Source organism: Mya arenaria, chromosome 13 (assembly GCF_026914265.1).
Source record: "Mya arenaria isolate MELC-2E11 chromosome 13, ASM2691426v1".
NCBI classification, from domain to species: Eukaryota; Metazoa; Mollusca; class Bivalvia; order Myida; family Myidae; genus Mya; species Mya arenaria.
Genome location: NC_069134.1, coordinates 58,153,243 through 58,176,674, shown reverse-complemented (window position 1 = coordinate 58,176,674; position 23,432 = coordinate 58,153,243). Strand labels below are relative to the sequence as shown.

The window sequence follows — 23,432 nt, the reverse complement described above, 5'->3', positions numbered from 1 at the left end:
CAATTGAAAACACCACCTATGAAAATATGTTTGATAGTTTATTTATGATATGTTCATGCTGAAAATTGCTTTAATAACCAGAATTAAAAATGTTTTTGTAGCGGTTACATAATCATGTCTTCGATCATCACTAGCGGATGTAGCGGACCTAAAATCGTCCTAGTGTACTTTTTATGTACAATAAATGAATATTGGAAAAAAGAATACGCTCAAAATGCACAATTTGGAATTGAATTGTCAAAAAAAATCTTTGAGGAAATTTGGTGGTCGAGTTCGTGAGGTCGTGCATTGTGCATGTGTATATTATTCATTTACATGTACACAATCCATCCATGAATGCTTGACATTCCCGCACAAACAAACCTTGTATCCCAATACCACAGGCTAAGCCGCAGTACTCATTTTAGCAGATGGTATTTTAACAAACTATACATACACTGTTTGAGTACATGTAATATCTCTAATCTGTATAAAGTATAGACTAAACCCGCTTTCAAACAATAGCATTACACTATCAAAGTTCCGCTTTCTGCATAACGTCTCATTTGTATGACTTTATTGCTTTTAAAACAAAACCATGAGTCGGACACATAATACAAACCTGCCTTAATTATTTGGCTCAGATTTCATATTAAAGGCACATACACTGTTTTAAGCTGCGTATTTAAGAATGTATTTCTTATTTTATATATGAACGCTCGGCCGCGATTTTGCAAATCCAAAAGCGCGCTAACGCTTCTTGTTTGATTTTTAAGCGCACGAACAATGAGAGTCAGTCCTTATGTTTACACTTCCCCATTTTCATTACTTCTTTTTGTGTGATAATAATAATTTTGGTTTGATGATTTTCGCGTTTATTAAGAAAATTATTGATATTTTTTTTTATATTCGTGTTTTTTATATGCATGACCCTGGGCGAGTATTCAATATTGGTTTTAATTGGATCTAACAACGATATAGCTAATCGGATAACGGTTATTATAAACTGACCAATAGAATGAATGAAGTCAATGATGTATGACCGACCATAAGATTAACTTAATTTGAATATTGAATACCACCTCGGTTGTTTCTTGCGAAACTTCGCCTACAGGGGAAAGGTCGACCCCTTCATGCAAAATAAACGACAATTTTATTGTACAGAAAATCAAAGGCAAATGTAAATATTAGTTCATACATGTGTTTACGAATAAAAGAAGATATAGATTACTGGCTGAATTAGACCTATTGAACACTTCTTATTAAAAGTTTGACTTATAACGAAACATACCGACAAAATGGAAAACTTTGTTTACACGACGTACAAATCATGCAAAAAAAATTGAATGCTAACAACTTTCACTCAAATGTTAACAAATTATTTCCAAATTACAAATTTCATAAAAGATTCTGCAATAAACTGTCATCGTGGTGAAGTGGATACGGGACCGTCTGCAGACTGATAGCCAATCATAAAAACTCGGCCATCTCCGGCAAGCTTCGAGATAGGCAATGACCGAGGTATTCCGGTTCACTGATAGCTACTCGTTTTGATCCCTGTTGCCGACTTTTAGTTTTTGTTTTAACTTTCATTTTTATTACAATTAATTAAATTAATATCATTTTACAAGTTTTCACATTAATTAGTTATAAAAAGACACCACCCACCCATTCATATATTCGAGATTTGATTTAATCAAATTTACAGATAATGGGTCTTTAAATCATTCGCAAGATATCTAAATCATTTAAATAAATGGAGGAAATAAAGAAACCAAACGGTAACCAGCTTTTATTTATTATAAGTATCTGTTTTTAAGTAAATGTGCAAACAGACAAACCATCTTAAACAACATGTTTAAAGACAATTAGCATTTTAAAAGTAGTTTCGTACTATGCTATAAATTTGATAGTCTGGTAGGTTTTCATGATTTGCAGAGAAAAAAAATGTTATGAATTGTAATCAAATCAACGAGTAGTGTACATGCAAACTTCTTAAGCTATAAAATTTTGTATTACATTGATTTTCTTTATCATGCCTGTCAGTATTTTGTCACTGTACCCGGTGGTAAAATTGCCTGAATTTGGTATTTTCCGTCATGCTGTTTACTATATTGCCTGTATATGTTATTACATATCTGTTGTAACGATATGTTACCTTGACAAAATAAAAAGTGAATGTGTGTGAATAAATGATAAAATAACACATATTACAGATTACCGGCTGCTTCTGGTAGGCAGAACAGGGGCGGGGAAAAGCTCGACCGGAAACACAATCCTCGGACGGACGGCCTTCGCCTCATCAGCGGGCCTGGGATCGGTCACAGCGAAAGTGACGTCAGCAGAGGGGGAAGTGGATGGCCGTAGAGTAGTTGTGGTCGACACCCCGGGATTTTTCGACACCGGGAGCGGAAACAAGCTCCTGTCGACGCAGCTTGTGCGCATGTACGCGGCGCTTGCTCCCGGTTTTCATGCGCTTATTTACGTCATGTCGCCTGAAAGATTTACAAGAGAGTGCATTAAAACGAAAAATTTGTTCTTTAAAGTGTTTGGTCCCAGTGTCGCTCGATTTACGATTATAGTATTGACGGGAAAAGACAAAACAGACGCAGAAAACATCTCACTGCAAGATTTAGTCTCCAGTGGAAACGCAGAATTTCATGCGTTCCTACAACAATGTGGTGGTCGTATATTTGCTTTAAACAACAAAGCCTCGGAAAATGAAAGGGCATTTCAAGTTTCTGAACTTTTTAAAATAATCACGGAGATCCAGAAGATGTCTGGAGGTCACTATTTCACAAATCTCCAGTGTCAAACAATGAAATTGTACCGGCGACTGGGTCTCCTTCGCGGTGAACAAAATGTCAATAAGGCGCGCCAGTGTCTCTTCCGGCGGATATCGGACAGGTATGGCGTCGAAGAACAGAGCGTCTGGGGTCCCCAGAGTGCTGAGAACCGGAAGTTAACGGTAACCATGAAGCTTCTGGAGAACCGCGAGTTCAATGACCTGCACGTGACAGAAGCAGACGACAGTGAAAATCTAGACGATACGGTAGCGACGGCTGGTGGAAAACCATCGGACGATGAAATAGAGGAACTGAGGAATCCTACGTACTTTGAAAAATTGGTGGCGTTTTTCTCAAGACTATTCGGAACGTTTTTCAAATCAATAGACGTTACGGACTAACAGCAATATGTCAAGCATTAATTATATATTGAATAATGTTTCAACGTATTATGATATAAAATATGTATCATGAAATTGTGAATAAACGGAATAATATTCAGTAAATGTATGTATAACGTCACCTGAGATTAAACATCGATTTCCATTGCATATATGTTTGTGTGGGTCGGGTACAGTAAAGGCGGACACCCTGATACCATTTAAATACAAGGTCCACGACAAAAACAACAGTCATAATGCTTAATGATTTTGTGTGTGTGTTGTCTTGTCGTCTGCTGTTTGTTGAAGTGAGGTGGTTTTTATCTCAATGTATCTTTTCCTATATATTGTTCACAACGCTGTGACGGTGAAATCGCATGAATGGCATTAAGTCTTTTCTATAGTAGTATGTAACCATGATCGATTAAAAATCAAGTGCGCGATAGTTCATAGACCAAAAACTTCAGAAGATATTTAAACTTAACGAGATTCTTTAGCTTTATTATTCAGTTTTTGCCATTTAAGAAAAATCATGGCTCTACAAGCCTCTGACAGTAAGTTCTTTTTGTTTTGGATTTTCAAGACACAAGAAAAATTCATAAATAATATCTACACTTAATTTCCGGATACACATTTTCGGACTATTCATTTTTAAAAGCAGATTGTAAAGGATCTGGTGGGGATGTAACCATTGGCCGCTGACTTTGGAGAATAAGATGCACAGTCTTCTGCATTACGCTAAGGTGTACTGTCAGACAAATAATGTATCAGTGCGTGTGCCGCTAATTAACATTTCAGAAAGAGCGGTGACTAATTCGGAGTTCAATTTGCTTGACCTTTGAAATGAAGGCTAACAGGCAGCATGAGTCATTTGTGTTGGTAGCAATATGTAACAGACTGTACAAATATGCTTTATATGCTATACATTGGAAATCGAACTAATGGACCCTCGGACTCAATATGCTTAAGGACACGGTCTAGCTCAAAATGAGACTGCTGCCGCTACAATGACACAAAACACAGTTATACAGTCTAGCACTTAAGTTTTTCTGTCTGAACAGAACTCATTACCCAGTTTTAATACATTGCAAAGTTCCATGAAACTTGCCAAAGTTTTGACTTGTATCATGTCAGATAAAAAAGTTTCATCTGCATTAAATAAATGGTTGTTCATCCAACAGGTGTTAAAAAATGTAAAAGTATGTTTTCAGGAGTGTTCCGGTTTATAGTACTGTTTTTCAACTGCCTGCTCACGTTTGGCTCCTACTTCTGCTTCGATATGCCAAGTGTACTCCAGGATACGTTCACCAACCCGGTATGTACAAATAGTTTTAGGGTCTTATGAAATATTAAGTTTTGAGGCATAAATATATCATTCAACAGACTGTTTCTTGCATATGCATATATAATGTATTTTATATTTTGTCTCAAAACTATATTTTTATGAAATTAGTGATTTATAAGGTCATAATTATAGAAATTGATCAGTTACCCATTGGAACTAGTTTTGACAATTCAATGATTTGGATTTCACCCATTAACAGTTTTGAGAGTTAGTTTAAATGTTATTTATTTTATGAAAATGTCTTAAGCAACATATATTATACAGCTATCATCGTACGGATTGAGGAGATAGCTGAAAGCTAATATATTTACCTCTCTTCTTTTCTGAATGTTGCAATGAATAGTATTTACAGTTAATTAACAGAATTTATCAAATTGAAATTGTGAATTACGCTTCATTTCATTCTCATGGTAAATATTTTAGCTTATGGCAGTAATAAAATGTTTAAGAAATAGTAATTGACTGGTACATGTAGATTGGAGAGAATAGGGAAGAAAATTGTGAACATACAATAAATAAAAAATGAGAGTATACATGTAAGTGTGTGAACTGGCCTGTACTGAAGATAGCCTGTTCCATTAGTGTTTTGCATCCAAAACAAATCTTTCACAAATATTGATTGGAGTAAAAATTGCTTAATTGATCTAAGATGTTATATTCTTTTTTAGCTTAAATATTACCATGTTACTCATGTCTGTATTATTGCTTCCAGGTTCACCAGAACTGCACAGATGGGAATAAGACCATGAACATCACTCCCCACTGCAATGTGACGTGTGACGACTGTCTTGAGATGTCTCCGGACAACTACAACCTGCTCTATGCCATATATGCCTGGACGTAAATACCCTTCCCTTACAGCTATTTTCAAGATAAAGTGCTGTTTGTTGCAATTTTCTGTATTCACGTAAATACATTTTTAGGAAATGCTTTACACAATCTATGACTGAATTTAAATATCCTTCTCTTAATAACAGCTATATATTAACTATTAGTTATTATTGTAGTGAGCTCATTAAGTTTAAACTATGAACAGTGCTTCAATGTTTTGATGACTTGATATGAGCACCATTTTGTACAAATAAAGTAGAGTTTTTGATTTATCTAAAACAGAGAAAACTCTCTGAATTTGTCAGTTACAAAACTGGTAGCTGTTTTTTATTGACAAATGTCACCACACAAATGAAGCAACTTCTGTCCAGAAAGCTAATTTGAGTTTCAATACACACACACTCTTATTAGATAAAAGTTTAACTGTGAGGAAGAACAAAGCTTCTACCAATGTTCTCCAGTGAAACATAATACTGTGATCATATTAATAATTTCTTCAGTTACAGTTTTGAGAACTATGCAAATAGAGTTTAATTTACCTCCGTTTTTTTCAGAAATGCTGTTGTTGTGATTGGCGCTGGGTTCCTTATAGACAAACTAGGGAACAGAAGTAAGTTCCACCTGCTTACCAGAGAGGTAATGCCATGAAAGGACAGGGTGCAGGACCCTTCTTACAACTATTACTGTTTAGAACCCCCCCCCCCCCCCCCCCCCCCCCCGATTATATTCAAAGATAGAACTGCACATTGAATTTGCAGACATATGAGCAGACTGTGCAGTGAAGTGCACCCTGTCTATGATACAAGTCAACACACACACGCTGCAAACACTGTATCATTACATGTTCTGATAAATGTGCATCTGCTCAAGTCATCTTAGGCCCCTGCACATTAATTTTGAAATGAAAGGAGTGTTAATGCAGGTACTGCTAAAAGGCTGGATCACTGTTCTTTTGACAAATGTGATTTTGCAGCAGGATAAAATAAATCCTGCTGACCCATGTTGACACCCATTTAGACCCAGATGACTGGCATATTCACACTGGTCCTGAATAACAACCTTAAAACTATTCTGAGTCTCCTGAAGATAGATGGTAGCCAAAACCTTACCCCCTTTTTTGGTCTAAGGTCAAGATAATGGTCAACAGAGTTGTGAAAACTGTGTCCATACAAGAACTGTTTTAAGATCCAGTAATATGTGCCTGACCAGTATATGACCTTGATTGTTTTTAGAATAAAAGTATCAAATATAAAGGCCATTGCCATTATCACTGCATGTCACCTTAAAACACCTTAAAGCACGAATTGCAGTCAATTAAAGTTTTTGCACCACACAAGGTGTAGATCGGATAATGTGTGTACATACATCTCTTGTTTTACAGTTGGGCTTTTTCTGTTCTCCTTCCTATGTGTGTTGGGCTCGTCCACATTTGCGGCTGGGGCGATGTTAAAGGGCACATCAGCAATGTTGCCTGTCATGTTGCTGGGTCGACTGTTGTTTGGCTCTGGAAATGGCTCCCTAACAAGTGAGTTGTCTGATTGATTGGTGTAACGTTGATTTGTTGACCTTGTTAGGCCTAAAAAAAAAACAGGTTTATTTCTGGTTACCTGACTAGCCCTATTTCTTTAGCATGGACTTAAATATTACCAAAATGAACCACATGCAAAAGCAATGTGACATCTGATACATGTTATTAAAAAAATATTTTACTTTATTCACCACTAGAATTTTTCAGCACCAGATGGTGCATTAGTTCTTTGTTCAATATGTCAACAAACACTGCTCTTTTGACTATAATTTAAACATACCCTATCCCACAATTTTGTTTTGGGAATGATATCAGAAACAAATCTTTTTGAGCATAACAATCTACATTCACTTGTATGCTCTGTATTAAATATGCAAAATAAAAAGATCAGTTTGAAAAATAAAAGTTTCTGTACTTTTCAAACCCTTTGAAGACAATAACTTTGAGATATTCTTAAAAATTGATGTTTGTAATATTGCAAGGTAAAATATTAATTTAATGCTCCATCATTATCTTGGTTTAACATGCATTATTAGTTTTTAAACATATGGGTGCTTTTCAAAATAATGAGGCTTTTTCTTTTATCTCTCCTTACTTTTATTCCTTTCACTTTTGGAAAGTGCATTACCTTGGTTTAACATGCATTACTAGTTTTGAAACATATATATATACTTGTCAAGGCATGATTTTGCTGAACATAAACACTTATCACAATTGAATTGACATTCAAAATATAAATATCTCCCTCAGCAATTGAGGATAAAATTAAAATTGGAGCCTGCTTTTTTTCTCATACGCCATTTGATACATGTATTACTTGAGTACTCTCACCTTTGACCATATCATGATGTGTTCCAGTTGTACAGAACAGACTGACAGCGTACTGGTTCCGGAACAAGGAGCTTGCCCTGGCTTTCGGTATCACGCTGGCGTTCTCTCGTCTCGGCAGTGTGCTCAACTTCTTCCTCACTCAGAACTTTGAGGCGACTTACGGACTCAACTGGACGCTATGGGGAGGTGGGTGTTGTTAATACCAATCGGCCTAACAAAATTCTTATAAGGCCTTAGTGTAATATATTTTGTCGATCAGTCTTATATTGCCTGTTAAAATAGAAAATAAAGACACCATTAAAACATTTTTAGTATTTGATCACATATTTTTATGAACTCCTTGACACATTATATATCTTGACAAAATCAGTGAAACAAAGTATTAAGTAAAATAATTCTAGTGGATTACTGAAGGTAAAGGAAAATGGCTTGAAAATCCTCCATATTTTCGAAGTATTTTTTTAACCCAGACTTGATATTAATTGCTAGTGTTTTAATCTAAAATCAGTGATAATTTAACTTGTTTACATTTAATAAAAATATTTTCTTCACTTTAAGCAATGTATTTATTATCCCCCGCTGAATCGAAGGTTTCGGAAGGGGGATATTGTTTTGGCGTTGTCTGTCCGTCCGTCCTTCCATCCGTCCGGAACCATATCTTTGTAGGCATTTATCAGAAAATGTTCAAACTTGGTCAGAATGTTCCCCTTGATCAAATCTTGACCACTTGTAAAAGTGGGTTTAATGGGGTCAAAAACTAGGTCAAATCTTTGGAACAAACTAGAGGCATTATACATGGTCAAACATTCATGAAACTTTATCAAAATGTTTTCCTTGATGACCTCTTGGACATATATAAAACTGAGTCACATATGATCAAAAATTAGGTCACTAGGTCAAATCTTTAGGTTTGATTGGTCAGATTATGTTTAAACTTGGTCAGGATGTACCCCTTGATGAAAGATGGACCGCTTGTAAAAGTGAGTCACATGGGGTCAAAAACTAGGTCACTAGCTCAAATCTTAGAAAAATCTTTTGAACACATTAGAGGCATTATGTATGGTATAATATTCATGAAACGTGATCAGAATGTTTTCCTTGATGAACTTTTTGACATATTTAAAACTGGGTCACATGTGAATTTTTTTTAGAAAACTGGGTCACATGTGATAAAAATAAGGTCACTAGGTCAAATCTTACAAAAATCTAAATACAAAACTTTTATTTAAAATAATTCCAAACAAACTCAAACTTATATCCACCGTTCAAAACGGTCCATTTCTCTGCAGCCATATTACAATACATGTGAATATATTGTAATATTCCACTTTTCATTTCCAATCCATGAACTTTGCCTAATCAGGCGGGGGATATCATTCAACGAATTTGCTTGTTTATTTTATATTTAACAAATTACTAGGTTGCAAACTATATTTGACTTCATTTTATATTAAGAATTTGAAATTATTGATCTTAAGTAAAAAAGAAAGTAACTATAATAATAATTATTAATGATACATTTTAAATGGGGGTTTCACAACCCTGATAAGATGTTTTATAACGCTTTCCATATTGGGTAAGTGTGTAATTTTTAATACCTATGTAGACTCTTGGAACTGAAATATATTAAAAATTGGGATTTGCAGGTGCAATGTTGTGTGGTCTGGGTTTTACATCGGCCTGCATCGTCAGTTTCCTTGACATCTGGGGCGTGAAACAGCTCGGAGATGCGGACAGTCTCAAGATTGAATCAAAGAAGCTGGTGAGATTGTTATTAATGTCTTGTTTATAGTTATTATTATACCCTGTCAAACCGAAGGATTTGGGAGTGGGATATTGTTTTGGCTTTGTCAATCCATCTGTCCTTAAGTCTGTACCATTTATTCCTGTCCATTCCTTAATAGGTATTGGTCAGATGATGTTCAAACTTGGTAGAAAAGTTCCCCTTAGTTTTTTTGCTTTACTTAACCATTAAATCGACACTAGCTGGGTTCTGATTATGTAATTCTTGTTTCAAAATGTCTTTAAATGAGCCAGCATGCAGAAACAAACTGCCGAACAAACTCATTTAATAAAACCACTTAAGGTATTAGCCGCGTAATACACACTTTTATAAAAGCTTTAACCGACAACATAGTTATAATCATGGTACACTATGGGACTTTTATTCAAAGTTTGAAGATTTTTTACCGTGAATTAAAAAAGTTATTTATGTTTCATTACACCCACCCCCAAACTCCAAGGGCTATAAAGAGCGACAAGTAAATATTTTGTCTATATTTGATTTTTTTCGCATTATCAGAGATAATGAAATAAACACAACAGTTTCTGCTAAAATAATACTTCAGTTAACAGAAAACTAAAGTTCAAACGAACAAATTATTGATACACATGGAAAAAAATCATTTTGATTGATCTTGTGAGTCTTCGGAACAGAGCAGTATTTCGATGTTTGAAAATATATAGCAGTTTTACAAAATTCATAAAAAATAGTTAAATATAAGGCAAATTGCTGAAATCATTTTAAATATTATCTATGATGTCTATTGAACAACTTAGAAGACAATTTATGATAGTTTACCGTCCAGTTTTGAAGAAAATATACATAATGTCATGTAACCATACATTTTTATAGCTAATAAAATGCTTAAAATCAACCTTTTTCTTGTAAACATTTATAAAGCTTAAATGGACTTATTCATAAAATGTACTTTTTTTAAATAAATGAATTTAATTATGATACTAACTCAGAAATAGAGTTTAAAACAATGAGTGTACTTTTAAACTAAAATATGTAAAGAAACAAGAACACTAAGTGGGCGGTAATGCCCCTCCAAAAATGTCAGAGTGAAAGTTCTCAACTAATGTCTTTTTAATATTATAACATGTAAACACTCTCTGTGGGTAATTTGATGTCTATCTGTCTTATTTTGTCATTGGATTAAACATTAAGATTTTTTCACAATAATTCTTCACTCTTCAACATTTGAAGTTTCGTCTGTTCCCATGCGTTTGTACTTGCAGTGTGAGCACAGATGATAACTACTCAATTCTGAGTCAATGCTGATTTGGTTTTCATGCCCCTTCAGGTACTTTACCCATCCAGAATGTTTAGTGCTGTAAAGGAAAAAAGGTGTACTTCAAAAGTCTTTCTAACTCATAAGTATAGATACCTATACTGCCATACATATAAACAATAAAATATAAACAGTTTAGTATTTATCGACATTATTTTGAAAAAAACAACAACAAAAAACAAGCTGATACATACATCATCATCATCATCATCATCATCATCATCATCATCATCATCATCATCATCATCATCATCATCACCACCACCACCACCACCACCATCACCATCACCACCACCACCATCATCACCACCACCACCACCACAACCAACCCACCACTTGATTATTGAATACAGTCGGTTTATAAAAACAAAAACCAAGTCAAATATGTTTTATATGAAATACTCACATCATCTTTGTCAGATGAGACTGCCTTGTGCATAGACATGGCTGTCAAATCTATCTCAAGGATCCAACATAGTATTTAATGCAGGCTTGAATTCTTCATAACCCAGTGTTGGTGACTTAGTAATATTCAGTCATTTCCCTGCCTGAAAGAAATTAGACTTCTGATTATCAACCAACAGAAACTACCACCATAAAATACAAATGCACAAGTATTATACAGTCTGCACTAATATCTGTTTTAGCCAAGAGTAAGGGTTGGAAGGTACAAATATGTAGTTGTTGTGCATATGGTTGATAATGATTCACGACTGTCTGGGGTTTTAACGAGACCTACACCAAGCAAATGAATGTCGCTAGTGTCCAAGCAGTTGTGGCTTCAAGCCCCAAACCACGTACAACTTTTTCTCACATGTTAATTTTGAAAACATGCATTTTGTAAACAAATAACGTGTATGTACATGTATTATGGTATGTTAGAAATAGGTCACGTACCAAAACACATCATTTTTAAACACAATTTTAAGTCTGATATTTTTCTAAGATATAACAATCAAATTAAAGATTACATACTCATATCTTATACATAAATAATGTACATAAGTACATATAAAAATATGTAACATGTACATGAGTACATGTAAAAATATGAACACGCTGTCTTAACATTTAGCTAACAAAAATGATTTAAGAATTCCAAAGATAAATTAAAAAACAAACATTTTTGAACACATCAACGTACAAAACTGCTCAAGGATACTTACATTCATAGCCCTTTGATACGAATATCTGAATATCCCAGTTCCATGCTGATTGTTGACAGTTCGTTTTTTCAACAGAAAATCTTCTCATTCGCGTATAATTCACTTATAATCCATGTTTTACTGTAATGACTCAAGTTGTTAGATGTATCGTAATAAACTGTCAGCGTGCACTTTAAGTGTTTATTTATTTTAAACGTATATTCATGAGAAATACTTCACAGATTTTCCAAATACTATAATGTAGAAATTCCATTATTGACCTATGAATAGTGGGGAAATACCTTCTGTTTCTAAAAATAGCAACATCCGGTACAGGCCGAATACGCCCGATGTTCATCGCGATCTGTTACGGCGAGTGGCGATATATGTCGATGTTACCCGATGTTTCCCGAGTTTTATTACATGGCTAATACCTTAAGGAATAAATGGCACTTTCCTAAGAAATTTTCCAAGTGATTAAAACAGTTTTCATTGACGGTACATGAATGTCAACACATTCATATACATCAAATTTTCAAAAAACTTGCCATGGAGGTTTACCATGCTGAGGGGTAGTCTCACAGTTTCCACATATTGTTCAACATCATGTTATTGCATGGAAGAGCATTATGTCTCTGTCAAAGGCTCTTCTATTGGTCTTGTCATGTTGCAATTTGGTATCTAGTTTTTCTTTAGTGGCTGCCAGACTTTGGCATATTTCAAAGAATGGTAGCCTGGGAAATAGCAGAAAGATTCTGTCTAGACTACTGTCCAAACAGTCCAATACATATATTTCTTGGTGACCTTTCATCTATAGCATGAAATACACATGCATGTTTGGATTCATAATTGCCACATGGTTTTCATAACATCGCTGTGTTGACAAAAAAATGACACATCCAGTTGGTTTGTGTACTGTAGTTATTATAGAGAGTGACAAACTAATGACACATCCAGATTGTTTTGTTTACTGTTGTTATTATAGAGAGTGACGGACATTCGCTACTTCTCGCTGTCCTACTGGCTGCTGGCTTTGACAATCATGTTCTTCTACAATGGCGTCTTCCCATTTGTAGCGGACTCCAGGTATGTTATTATTACATGCATTTATTTGTAAATGGACAGGTTAAATAAAAGAGGGAAGTAAATATTTTTTGTGCCATCGTGAACTCTCTTTGGAGTTATAGATACCAGTATATTGTAAGCAGATAAATTTTCGAGCAGAATTCAGTGTTCAAACAATATGCTCTTTACAGGTCTTCGTGGCTTGTATCTTCACATTTTTTAGCTTCTAGTATCAGTTACACATTAATATAATGCATAATCAATCAATGTTTGCTGTTGGAATTTGAAACAATTTGAAACAGACTTCGATCATAGCTACAACACAGTTTACTAGCAATACTAATGTCATTTTGGAATTCCTTTGTTCCTAGAAATTAACAATGATGCTATAAAAATGAAAGCAAATAACTTAAAATTTCTTCTTTACAGAGATTTTTTTTTTCCCTCTAACATAACTTGCAGTGGAATTTATTTATTTTTTAGAAATTGATAATAGTTATTTTTGGGAAAAAGTGTCTTTTTACATTGGAAATCAGACCAAATTTCGGCCACAAATTAGCCAGTGTATTATTTATCAAGGGGTGAAGTGTTAAATGGGGAAGCCTCTTTACTAAGAAGTCGGGGTTTAAGGCCAGGAGGATGTTTTCACGGACACCAGTACTGGCTGTGACTGACTCTAGAGGGGTTCATCACTATTAAGGGCTATTCCATTTAAACAAATAACCCCCAGGGGGAAGGTACTTTTGAATAATACCTGCCCCCTACAGAAGCAATTAAACCATTTTGGGGTCCAAATTTGTGAAAAAAGACATCCACCCATATACTAAGAAAATAATTGCCTTCCCCCTGTGGGTTATATGTTATACTGGAATAGCCCTAAGTTTAAATGATTCCATTTCAGCAAGTTTATCCACACAAAGTATCATATAAAGGACACGACATCGGCGTATATATCTGGTGCTGTATACGATGTATCCATGGTTCTCTCCCCCTTCCTTGGAGGACTTATTGTGAGTTTTGTCCATACCTGGCAGTATAAAGTAGTGAATTTAGGAAGTTGTCTGGAATATTGGCATTGGCTGAAAATCATAGTAAACTATAAATGACATGAATGATTAATTTAATGACTATGTTTCTACGTAAGGAAACTTTATGAAAGGCATATTTCTTTCAACATTTACAAATAACAGAAACACTCTATTAGCATGGGTACTAGTGTTTGAAAATCGGACCCCATTTGCTATCGATAATCGAATCGAATCGGACCAAGTATTTCGATTTACTCTCGGACAATAATCGAAAGTTCATAATATCAGTAAGGAACACATTCTTTATACATAGTATCATCATTTAAATGGTTAAACCTGGATTTAATACGCGTGATGCTATAGTCATGCTTTTTGCAACAGTAAGTAAATTTCCATAATCTTTTTCAAAGCCTTTAATAACTTAACGAAAAAAAATAACAACACAACACAAACTTAATAATTGCATATCAATTGCAAAATGATGCAAACCGCATCAATTAAGTTATCTTAGCACTTCATCCATGTAAAAGCATATAAAATATTTGTAAACCACCTTGACATGTAACAGCCTGTTATATTTAAAATTTCATTAGAATATCTTAATTTCATAAAACTTTCACAAAAAAGTAATTTAGTCGATTATAAACGTTGCCAAACAAGGTTTTAAAAACAGATTAGATTGAGCCGGGATCCACGGTATTTGCAGGTCGGACCAGAACCGCTACACTATATAGAGACAGGTTATTGAAGAAGGTTTTATAAAAAAATGTAAACAGTTAAAACATATTTGTAATAATGGGAGAGGTGGTAAGTTTTTAAGCAAAAGTGTTTACATTCATGGCATTGTTGAGAGAGACCTCCGTTGTTAAAATTCACTCAACCAGAAATTACCTAAAAGACAAATTGACATTTACTCGAATTTTACAACAACAAAAAACACATTGTAACCGGAAGTAACATTAGCGACGTCGATTTTGGACAACCACTATCGATTGTCGCCGACATACCATTGTCAGCGACGATTAGTCGATTGTACTCGATAATCGTTTCATCACTAATCGGTACGGTTAAGAATGTTACCTGAATTACAATTATTTATTACTGGTATTATCATTATTATTTACATTTTACATATTTAAGTCTGTTATTTGAAGGTGATGTAAATATCATTTTAAATTTACACAGGTACATTAATTGCTTATCGCTGGATTATTATCAAAGCAAAATCTCGAAACATTATGTTTGTATGCTCTGTTTTTAGGATGTAGTTGGTAAGCGTGGCTACTTAGCGCTGGGTTGTGCGGTGGTCACTATTCCTGTGTTTGGGCTGCTGGCGTTCACGAATGTGTATCCACTGGTAGCTACACTTTGGCTGGGAATCACCTACAGCTTTGCTGCAGTAAGTCATGACCTTGTTTTGAATATATCTTGCTTTGTTTGTAAGAGAGAAACAATTATAAGCTCAGCTTTGTTTTTATTTATTTCAATGTTTCATGTATATAATAGTATTATTATAGTATAACACTTAATTTAGGATTCTGATGTATGATATATATGTTGTATAAAATATGTTTAAACTAGTTTGTAAGAGGAGGGAGCAACAAATTAACATGTGATGTGATGCATAACGATTTTGAGAGGGGGGATGTTAGTTTAATTATATGTTCGTAAGTACAGGTGATAGGAGATAAAACTTTAACAAAAACAATTCTGTAGTTGTATGAATTTATGATATTCATTATGGGATATTATAAATTCTGCTTTGTGACACCAAAATCTTTGGTCGCTCTCATCAAATGTCAAGGTCACCTCTCTCTGGTGAAATTTAAGTTCAATAAATCCTTGTTTGAAATTTAGGACAAAAATCACATGTTCTAAGAATTTGAGTGCCATATTTGCTTTTTCTATCTTTCTTTTCAATGAAATAAAACATGAGCTGATCATATTACCTGCCTTTTTGTAGGCTAGTATGTGGCCGTCGATCCCCCTGGTAGTTAGCCAGGCCACAATCGGTACAGCAATGGGACTGACCACTTCCATCCAGATGATCGGAATAGGTATTTCAAACCTCGTCGTCGGCCAGATCCTTGGCAAGGAGAAGGACTCTGATGATCCGTATGTTATGATGAATTTTACTATAGATAACATGCTGGCCCAGATAATATGCAGTGTGATAGTGAAAATATTGGGGAAGAAAACTCTTACTCAAGTGAACCATGTTTAGTACATTGGGAAAAAAATGAAACTGAAACAATTTATTCCAAGTCCATTTAAAGCTGCACTCTCACAGATTTACCGTTGTGACAACTTTTTAGCTCACCTGAACTATTGTGATCGCCCTGTGTCCGTCGTAGTCGTCTGTCGTCGTCAACAATTCGACTGTAAACACTCTAGAAAATACAATTTGGGCACAATCTGAATGAAACTTGGTTATAATGTTGCCCTCAATAAAATCTTGGTTGAGTTCGATATTGGGTTATCTGGGGTTAAAAACTAGGTCACCAGGTCAAATTAAAGGAAAAGCTTGTTAACTCTATAGAGGTCACATTTATGACTGTATCTGCAGGAAACTTGGTCAGAATGTTAATATTTATAATCTGTAGGTCAAATTCGAATCTGGGTCATGTGCAGTCAAAAACTAGGTCACCAGGTCAAATTGAAGGAAAAGCTTGTTAACATTCTTGGTCACATTTATGACTGTATCTTCATGAAAGTTGGTCAGAATGTTTATATTAATAATCTTTAAATCAAGTTTAAATCTGGGTCATGTGTGGTCAAAAACTAGGTAACCAGGTCAAATCATAGAAAATGCTTGTTAGCACTCTAGAGGTCACATTTATGACTGTATGTTCATGAAACTTAGTCAGAATGTATATATTGATTAGCTCTAGGCCAAGTTCGAATCTTGGTCATGTGCGGTCAAATCTAGGTCATCAGGTCAAATTTAAGGAAAAGCTTGTTAACAATCTAGAGGTCACATTTATAACTGTATCTTCATGAAAGTTGGTCAGAATGTTTATACAAACAAAGACAAGTATGCATCCTTTCTAAGGTAGCAGACCACCAGACTGACATTTCAAATTCTCTAAAACTGTAATACCATCAACTATAATATTTAACATGTAGCATTGAAAACTAAATTGTTTAATTAAGTCCCCTCCCGTTGCACTTTCCATCGCCCTGAAAAACACTTATTCCCTCCCCCTGTCACAATTGCCCTCGCCCTGTAAACACTTATTACACACTTGAATTCAGTCAGGTGAGCGATACAGGGCCTTCAGGGCCCTCTTGTTTTATTTTTTGTCTTTGAATTAGAATTTTTTTGCGTAACTATCTGCAAACCAGTGATATAAGACTGCTGACAAAAGATCATATCAGATTTTTGTCAGTAGTCTTGTATGACTGGTTTACATACATTTTTGCATAAAATGGCTCATTTCAAGACAAGATAAAAAAGTTGTCAAAAGGTTCAATCTGTGAGAGTGCAGCATTAAGAGTAAATTCAATGTTATTTGCGAAGTTTGAGTATTTTAAAAGAACTGTGTATTTTATTGGTCAATTCACTGAATGCAATCACTTAGTAGTGCCGATATGTAATATTAGGATAAGTAATATATTGCTTATGAATCCTGATATATTGTTGTTGTATTTTTAAACCAGAGCAAAACAGACGGAGACTTTACACCGCTGGAAGTTTGTGATGATCTTCCTGCTGGGGAACACGCTGGCTTGTGTCGTCACAGCGCTCTTTCTAAACATCAACGACAGGAGAAAGGTACATACCTAAATTCAATTAGGCTTACAAATTATGGATTAAAAACATCAAAATTCTTACACTTAAATTGGCTTTAGAAATTAGAAATGTATCAGGCAATTAAAGGAGCTAGACACCAGATGGTTATAAAATCGGTACATACAGTATTTCCTCAACACAAGCCTAAAATTGTCATTACGAGCTTTGCAACCAATCATCCAATATTTTACAAGATTATAAGAATATATACACATCATCATGTCGACTCAGATTTTTAGCCTTTGCATAAAGCATTTCATACAGCTTGTGGAAGATCTGACCTGTGGTAAATTCATAAATACAGTACATTGTTGAAGAGGGCCATAAGAAGTTGAAGTATGAAAATAAAGTGATGTTTAAAAATATTGACATTCTTCTGGTTAATAAAAAGCTTATTTTAAGTTGGACAAGAAGATTGAAGAAGTTTCAACAATTACACTCCTATTAGTGATTCATTATGTATTTATATATTAATACAAATATCATATAATATTTCTAATCTGCTTCAGCATATCCCATGGGTTCTGAGCCAAACTTTGAGAGTTCCCGGCTTTTCTTTTTGGACATTACACTCTAAAAGGCATCTTTAAGAATATTACCATACATTGTATATGTAATAAATGTGTCCTTCTTTATATATAGTCTATGTAAAATTACATACAGGTGCAGAAATACCAATTATATACTCATTTAATGTTAAAATTTGAAGCTGACGACAAAGCAAAATAACACCCCCAAGTGCAAATTCTAAAACTGTGATATCTCTTGTGATGTGCTTGATATGCAAACATGCTTTAAAATATTAACAGGAACTGTACTTTTGATGAAATCTTGCAATGGCAATGTTGTTACACATACGAAAACAGAATCATTTGATGTCATTAGGTGAGCCATCATGCTCCAAATCATCAGATAAAAAACTTTATTAAGAAAAATCACCGCAGCGAAATAAAATTAAGCACATTAAGAGAAAATATTTTATTGATTTGTGTAACATATATGGTCAATATAATTAAAACCTCAAGATGCACTCTTACTCCCAAATAAGATTTAACACAATTAATTCAATTGTTTTAATATACTGAAAATGATGAATGCATGTCGAAAACAATGGTTCTTATGAAGAACACCGAGTTTAATTTGAAAAGATAGTAGATCACAGTAAATCTCTTAGCATTCACCACTCATTTAATATTTTTTTGCGTTTTCAGCTATTAAATACATGGTAACAATTTTGTTATCATTAATATATAAAAACATTTAACCAAGAGTCCAAGATTTATGTTTGTTATACATGTGTATGGATTGATTTTCAATAACAGTGTCACTTTAAATGTTTTGTGTACAATTCCTGGTATGTTTTGAACGGCCCCTAACATTATATTACAGATATAAATTTATAGAAACACACGGAAGAGAGACATATTTTTCTCTTTTTTAGGGTGGAATTTTGAACCTTAGTCGTCGGGAGAAGGCTGCAGCTATTGGCACAATAAATTCTGTAATCGCGTCCAGTAATGATGCCAGCAATAACTCTTCAGACTCCAGCGATGATGAGAGGGAACCGTTGATAAGGAAAAGGAATGCTATTAATTGATTAACTGGCATTATTGGACAGATATCAAAATGTTTTATTTGAATAAATGTTGTATAGTAAACTAGGATGCTGTAGTGGACGGTCCGTATTCACTTACGTCCTTCGTCTGAGTTTAAGACTCAGACTCAGAAAAGCAAAAATTTAATTTTGTTGATAAATGCTGCTACAGGAAAAGGTATTAAAAATATATCTACTGGTATGTGTTTCAAATAAAAAAAAATCAACAATCAGGCATCTTTTGTTAACATTAGTCATATTATGAATTTTTTTAACCATTAAAGAAATTCTGTTTTCTGAGCCAGGGTCTGAAACTCAGACCTAAGACATTAGTAAATACTCAGGAGTAATGCTGAAATCAGGATTGAAAACTTTTAATTTCAGACTATTGTACAGTTGTATTGATTGATTTTTTTATTGAATATTTGCATCAAAAACAGGAGGATGTACTTAGAAATTAATAAACATGACTTTGGAAACTATTTCAAAAGGGGTCTTAGCCCTTTAACCATAATTTTTGGCATTAACCTCTGATACTCGGACAACCCCCCCCTATTGTCTGGTATCAACAATTATCAGCTTTTAGAACCCCTGTGTACAGTAAAATACTTTTGCATTATTCTGATGACTTCTTAATGTAAATAATTAACATTGATTGACTTGCCAAAACCAATTTTGTGCCAAGTGATATAAAAAGGTTTGTGTAAATAATAAATAATAATTTGCCAAAATAGAAAATAATGTTATATTCATGATCATTATATTTAACCTTTATTGAATTAATTTTCTTTCTTTTTTCATTTTACTATAAAAAAAGAGCTTATTTATATGATTGGTGTTGTATAAAAATGCTTTTAGTTCTTCTAGTCTTTAACTGTTGCAATAAAAAATAATAGAGCATACAGTCGAAAGCCGTTATGTAAAACTCTTTTATATCTATTTTCTGTTATTGTCAACTGTTTTGTGGTTGAAAATTTAATCGTTCTATTTCTATATAAAAAGATCCACTTTTTTGTTATTTTATCTGGTAAAAATGTTCGCTATATCAAAGTCATTCTTTAGTCCCTGCTGTTGAATTTCACACATTTCCTTCATTTTTTATGTCATAATACAGGTCAAGCTGAAGGTGCAAAATTTTTATGACGGTTTGTTGTCATTTTTAGTATTTCGGTTGTGTTTAAGGTTCGTTATCTCGAAGTATTACCCAATATTTTGACATAATGGGTTTCGACTGTATACTGATTGCTTTTGGTTAGCTTTTGCGAATATTTCCTTAATAGCCACTGCTTTGCCGCAGTGAACCAATCAAAATATAAGTTATAAGAGCTTCTTGTTTCTTGAATACTAAATTTTGTCATCTGTTTGAAGGTGTACATTCTCAGCACCCCAGCGTATTCATACCACATATGATGCTGTGGGCAAATTGGCTCAAGAAACACATTTTCCGACGAACAAAATAGTGGATAAAAGAAAGAATGAATCTCCTTTGTGAAGAGCTTTTATTAAACTTGACAAAATATTTGATTTTCTGCCTTAAATGATTTTAAACCCATAATCTCATTGGGTCATTTGGAACTGAGATTTCATCCGTAACCTCTCGGCCATTTCTGTACTGCATGATGTGTGTCTCATGTGACCAATCAAGCGGCTGTATTTCACCTTATTTATTATTTATGAGTATGAGATTTTTAAGCTAATTTGCCTAGGATATCATGTAGGGTATAAATATGCTGAGATGGATGGTGTATACATGTAGCTGAAAGCTTGTATATATTTTATGTCGGTGCAATACTGTAAATATTATATTATTTTGCTGATTTTTGTTGTTGTCTCAAAATAGTGCATATGATATCATAAAAAGATGGAAGTAAAAACTTCTGTGACTTGATAACATTTTATTTTCACTTAAAAAGTTTTTATTAAATAACATGCTGTTCCGAGTTTTAATTCAAAAAGTATTTTTATTTTAGATAGATAAAATACGTATGTAGGTTAATGTGGTTGATATTTTTGAATGTGTGTGATATATTTAAATAAATGTGTGTGATATTTTTGAATGTGTGTGATATATTTATGAAAATGGGTGTGATATTTTTTAATGTGTGTGATATGTATTTAGGTTATGTGTGTGATATTTTTGAATGTATGAAATATATATTTAGGTTAAAGCGTGTGATTTTTTTGAAACCCACATTCATTTATTGCTTATGCAATTATTTATACATTCCAATTGCTTTTGTTTGTGTATAAATAAATTAATTAATTTAACTTTATTCGATGACAATTTTATTATCAAGGGGGGATTATCTAGTGCTGTATACAAACATGTTTAAATATCATATCATTTCTCACTTAGGTTAGATATATATTGCCGAGGGCAGAACGAATGACTTGTTTTAAAGTGGACCATAACCTTTCTGACAAGAATTTCAGGTAATCTTCAGTTATGTTATATACAAGCATTATTCCAACAGGAATTATCATTAGATTTTAAACAAGATCACACAGTTATATATACAAGTACAAGATATTTTGTGTGCATATCACAAAACACCATTGGTAGGAATTTCGACCTGGACATTTCATAACACGGTTGAATAATCAGGAATTATATCTGTATATTACACTCACAAATATACAGTTATTATCAATTCATCAACTGGATATCATATTGCCAAGGTAAATATACATGATATATCAATTGGATATCACATTATACAGTTCAGTATATGTGAAATTTCAACTGGATATCACACCATACAAACAGATATAAGAATCAACTTGATATCACACCATACAATTAGATATAGGAATATTCAACTGGATATCACACCATGCAATTAGTTATAGGAATTATCAACTTGATATTGCATCACACTATACATAAATATACAACAGTTTATAACTGGATATGACTTCACACAGTTAATTGAGTATCATCAAACCATTTACATTATAATCAAGGAAGTTGTAATGAGTTTTTTTGTAACAATCCTGGTTGTAATATTTTTTTTGCACATTCAGTGGATTGTATATTGCCATATATTTTGCCATATATTTTTGTTTTAAGATTATTTATATATGCACCTGTGAATATACTCCTGCTCTATACTGTACTTCGATAATCTTACTATGCATGTTGAGCAAATGAGATTAATTAATTGTGCGCTGTTATATATATGATTGATTGTTGTCATTGTAATTATACCCTTACCAAACAAAGGTCAATAACTCATGAAAGGGTTGATGAATTTAAATGATTTGTGCTACACATGTTTAACAGCTTAAGATCGACTTTTGGTACAAACTACTAATTTTGATCCATTTCAATTCAGAATTTGCCAAAAAATACAGCGTTGGAGTCCAGGACAATAACTCTTTAAAGGGTTGATAGATTTGAATAATATTTCGTACATTTTTTCAACCCCATAAAATACAAGCCAAGTTTGACTTTGGTTATGATCCAATATATTTTATGTTATGTCTTCTTTTCAACTTTGAATTTGCACACAATAAACAACAGCATCTGGACAATATTAAACTCCTGAAAGTGGTTGACGAATTCAAACAATTTCAACACCATAAAATACAGTGCAAAGTTCAGTTTCTTAAATATGCCCAGGTCTAATTTAAAGGCTCTGTTAATGGGTGTGCTGAGAAGGTTATAATTATACTGTTTATATAATTAATTCCATGTAATAATTGCAAATTTGTGACTGGTGTAAAGGCATACTGCTCTGTGATATTTTTGAATATATTGTTCAATGCTGATTAAATGAATGCTTGTGTCTTTATATAAAAGCTATGAAATGCTTTGATTGTATTGCTATAATGTTACAAAGGAATTCCTATTATATAAACCAATGAAATATTTGATTTATTTTTTATTGCATTTACTTTTAGTGGTAATGTTTATGAAAGATAGAAAATGATGAGAATACAATCCTGTAGTATGGACATGTGTTTGCTTTACATGGGCAGTGAATGTGTTTATTGTGCAATAACTTATGGTACTAGTGGAAAAAACAGGGCAGGGGTGGATGTGTAATT

The 23,432-nt window shown here is 33.6% G+C and overlaps 1 protein-coding gene across 1 annotated transcript; it reads left to right on the top strand.

Annotated features, from left to right (window-relative positions):
* Window positions 1-3,560: 3,560 nt before the first annotated feature.
* Window positions 3,561-23,255, top strand: LOC128212929 (major facilitator superfamily domain-containing protein 1-like). The gene is made up of 13 exons (XM_052918334.1): window positions 3,561-3,699; window positions 4,357-4,460; window positions 5,203-5,330; window positions 5,876-5,931; window positions 6,703-6,846; window positions 7,708-7,866; window positions 9,327-9,442; window positions 12,888-12,988; window positions 13,869-13,977; window positions 15,257-15,394; window positions 15,959-16,110; window positions 17,656-17,770; window positions 19,230-23,255. The coding sequence occupies exons 1-13, from the start codon at window positions 3,678-3,680 to the stop codon at window positions 19,383-19,385; spliced, it is 1,500 nt and encodes a 499-aa protein (XP_052774294.1). The 5' UTR covers window positions 3,561-3,677; the 3' UTR covers window positions 19,386-23,255.
* The last annotated feature ends 177 nt before the right edge of the window (window positions 23,256-23,432 follow it).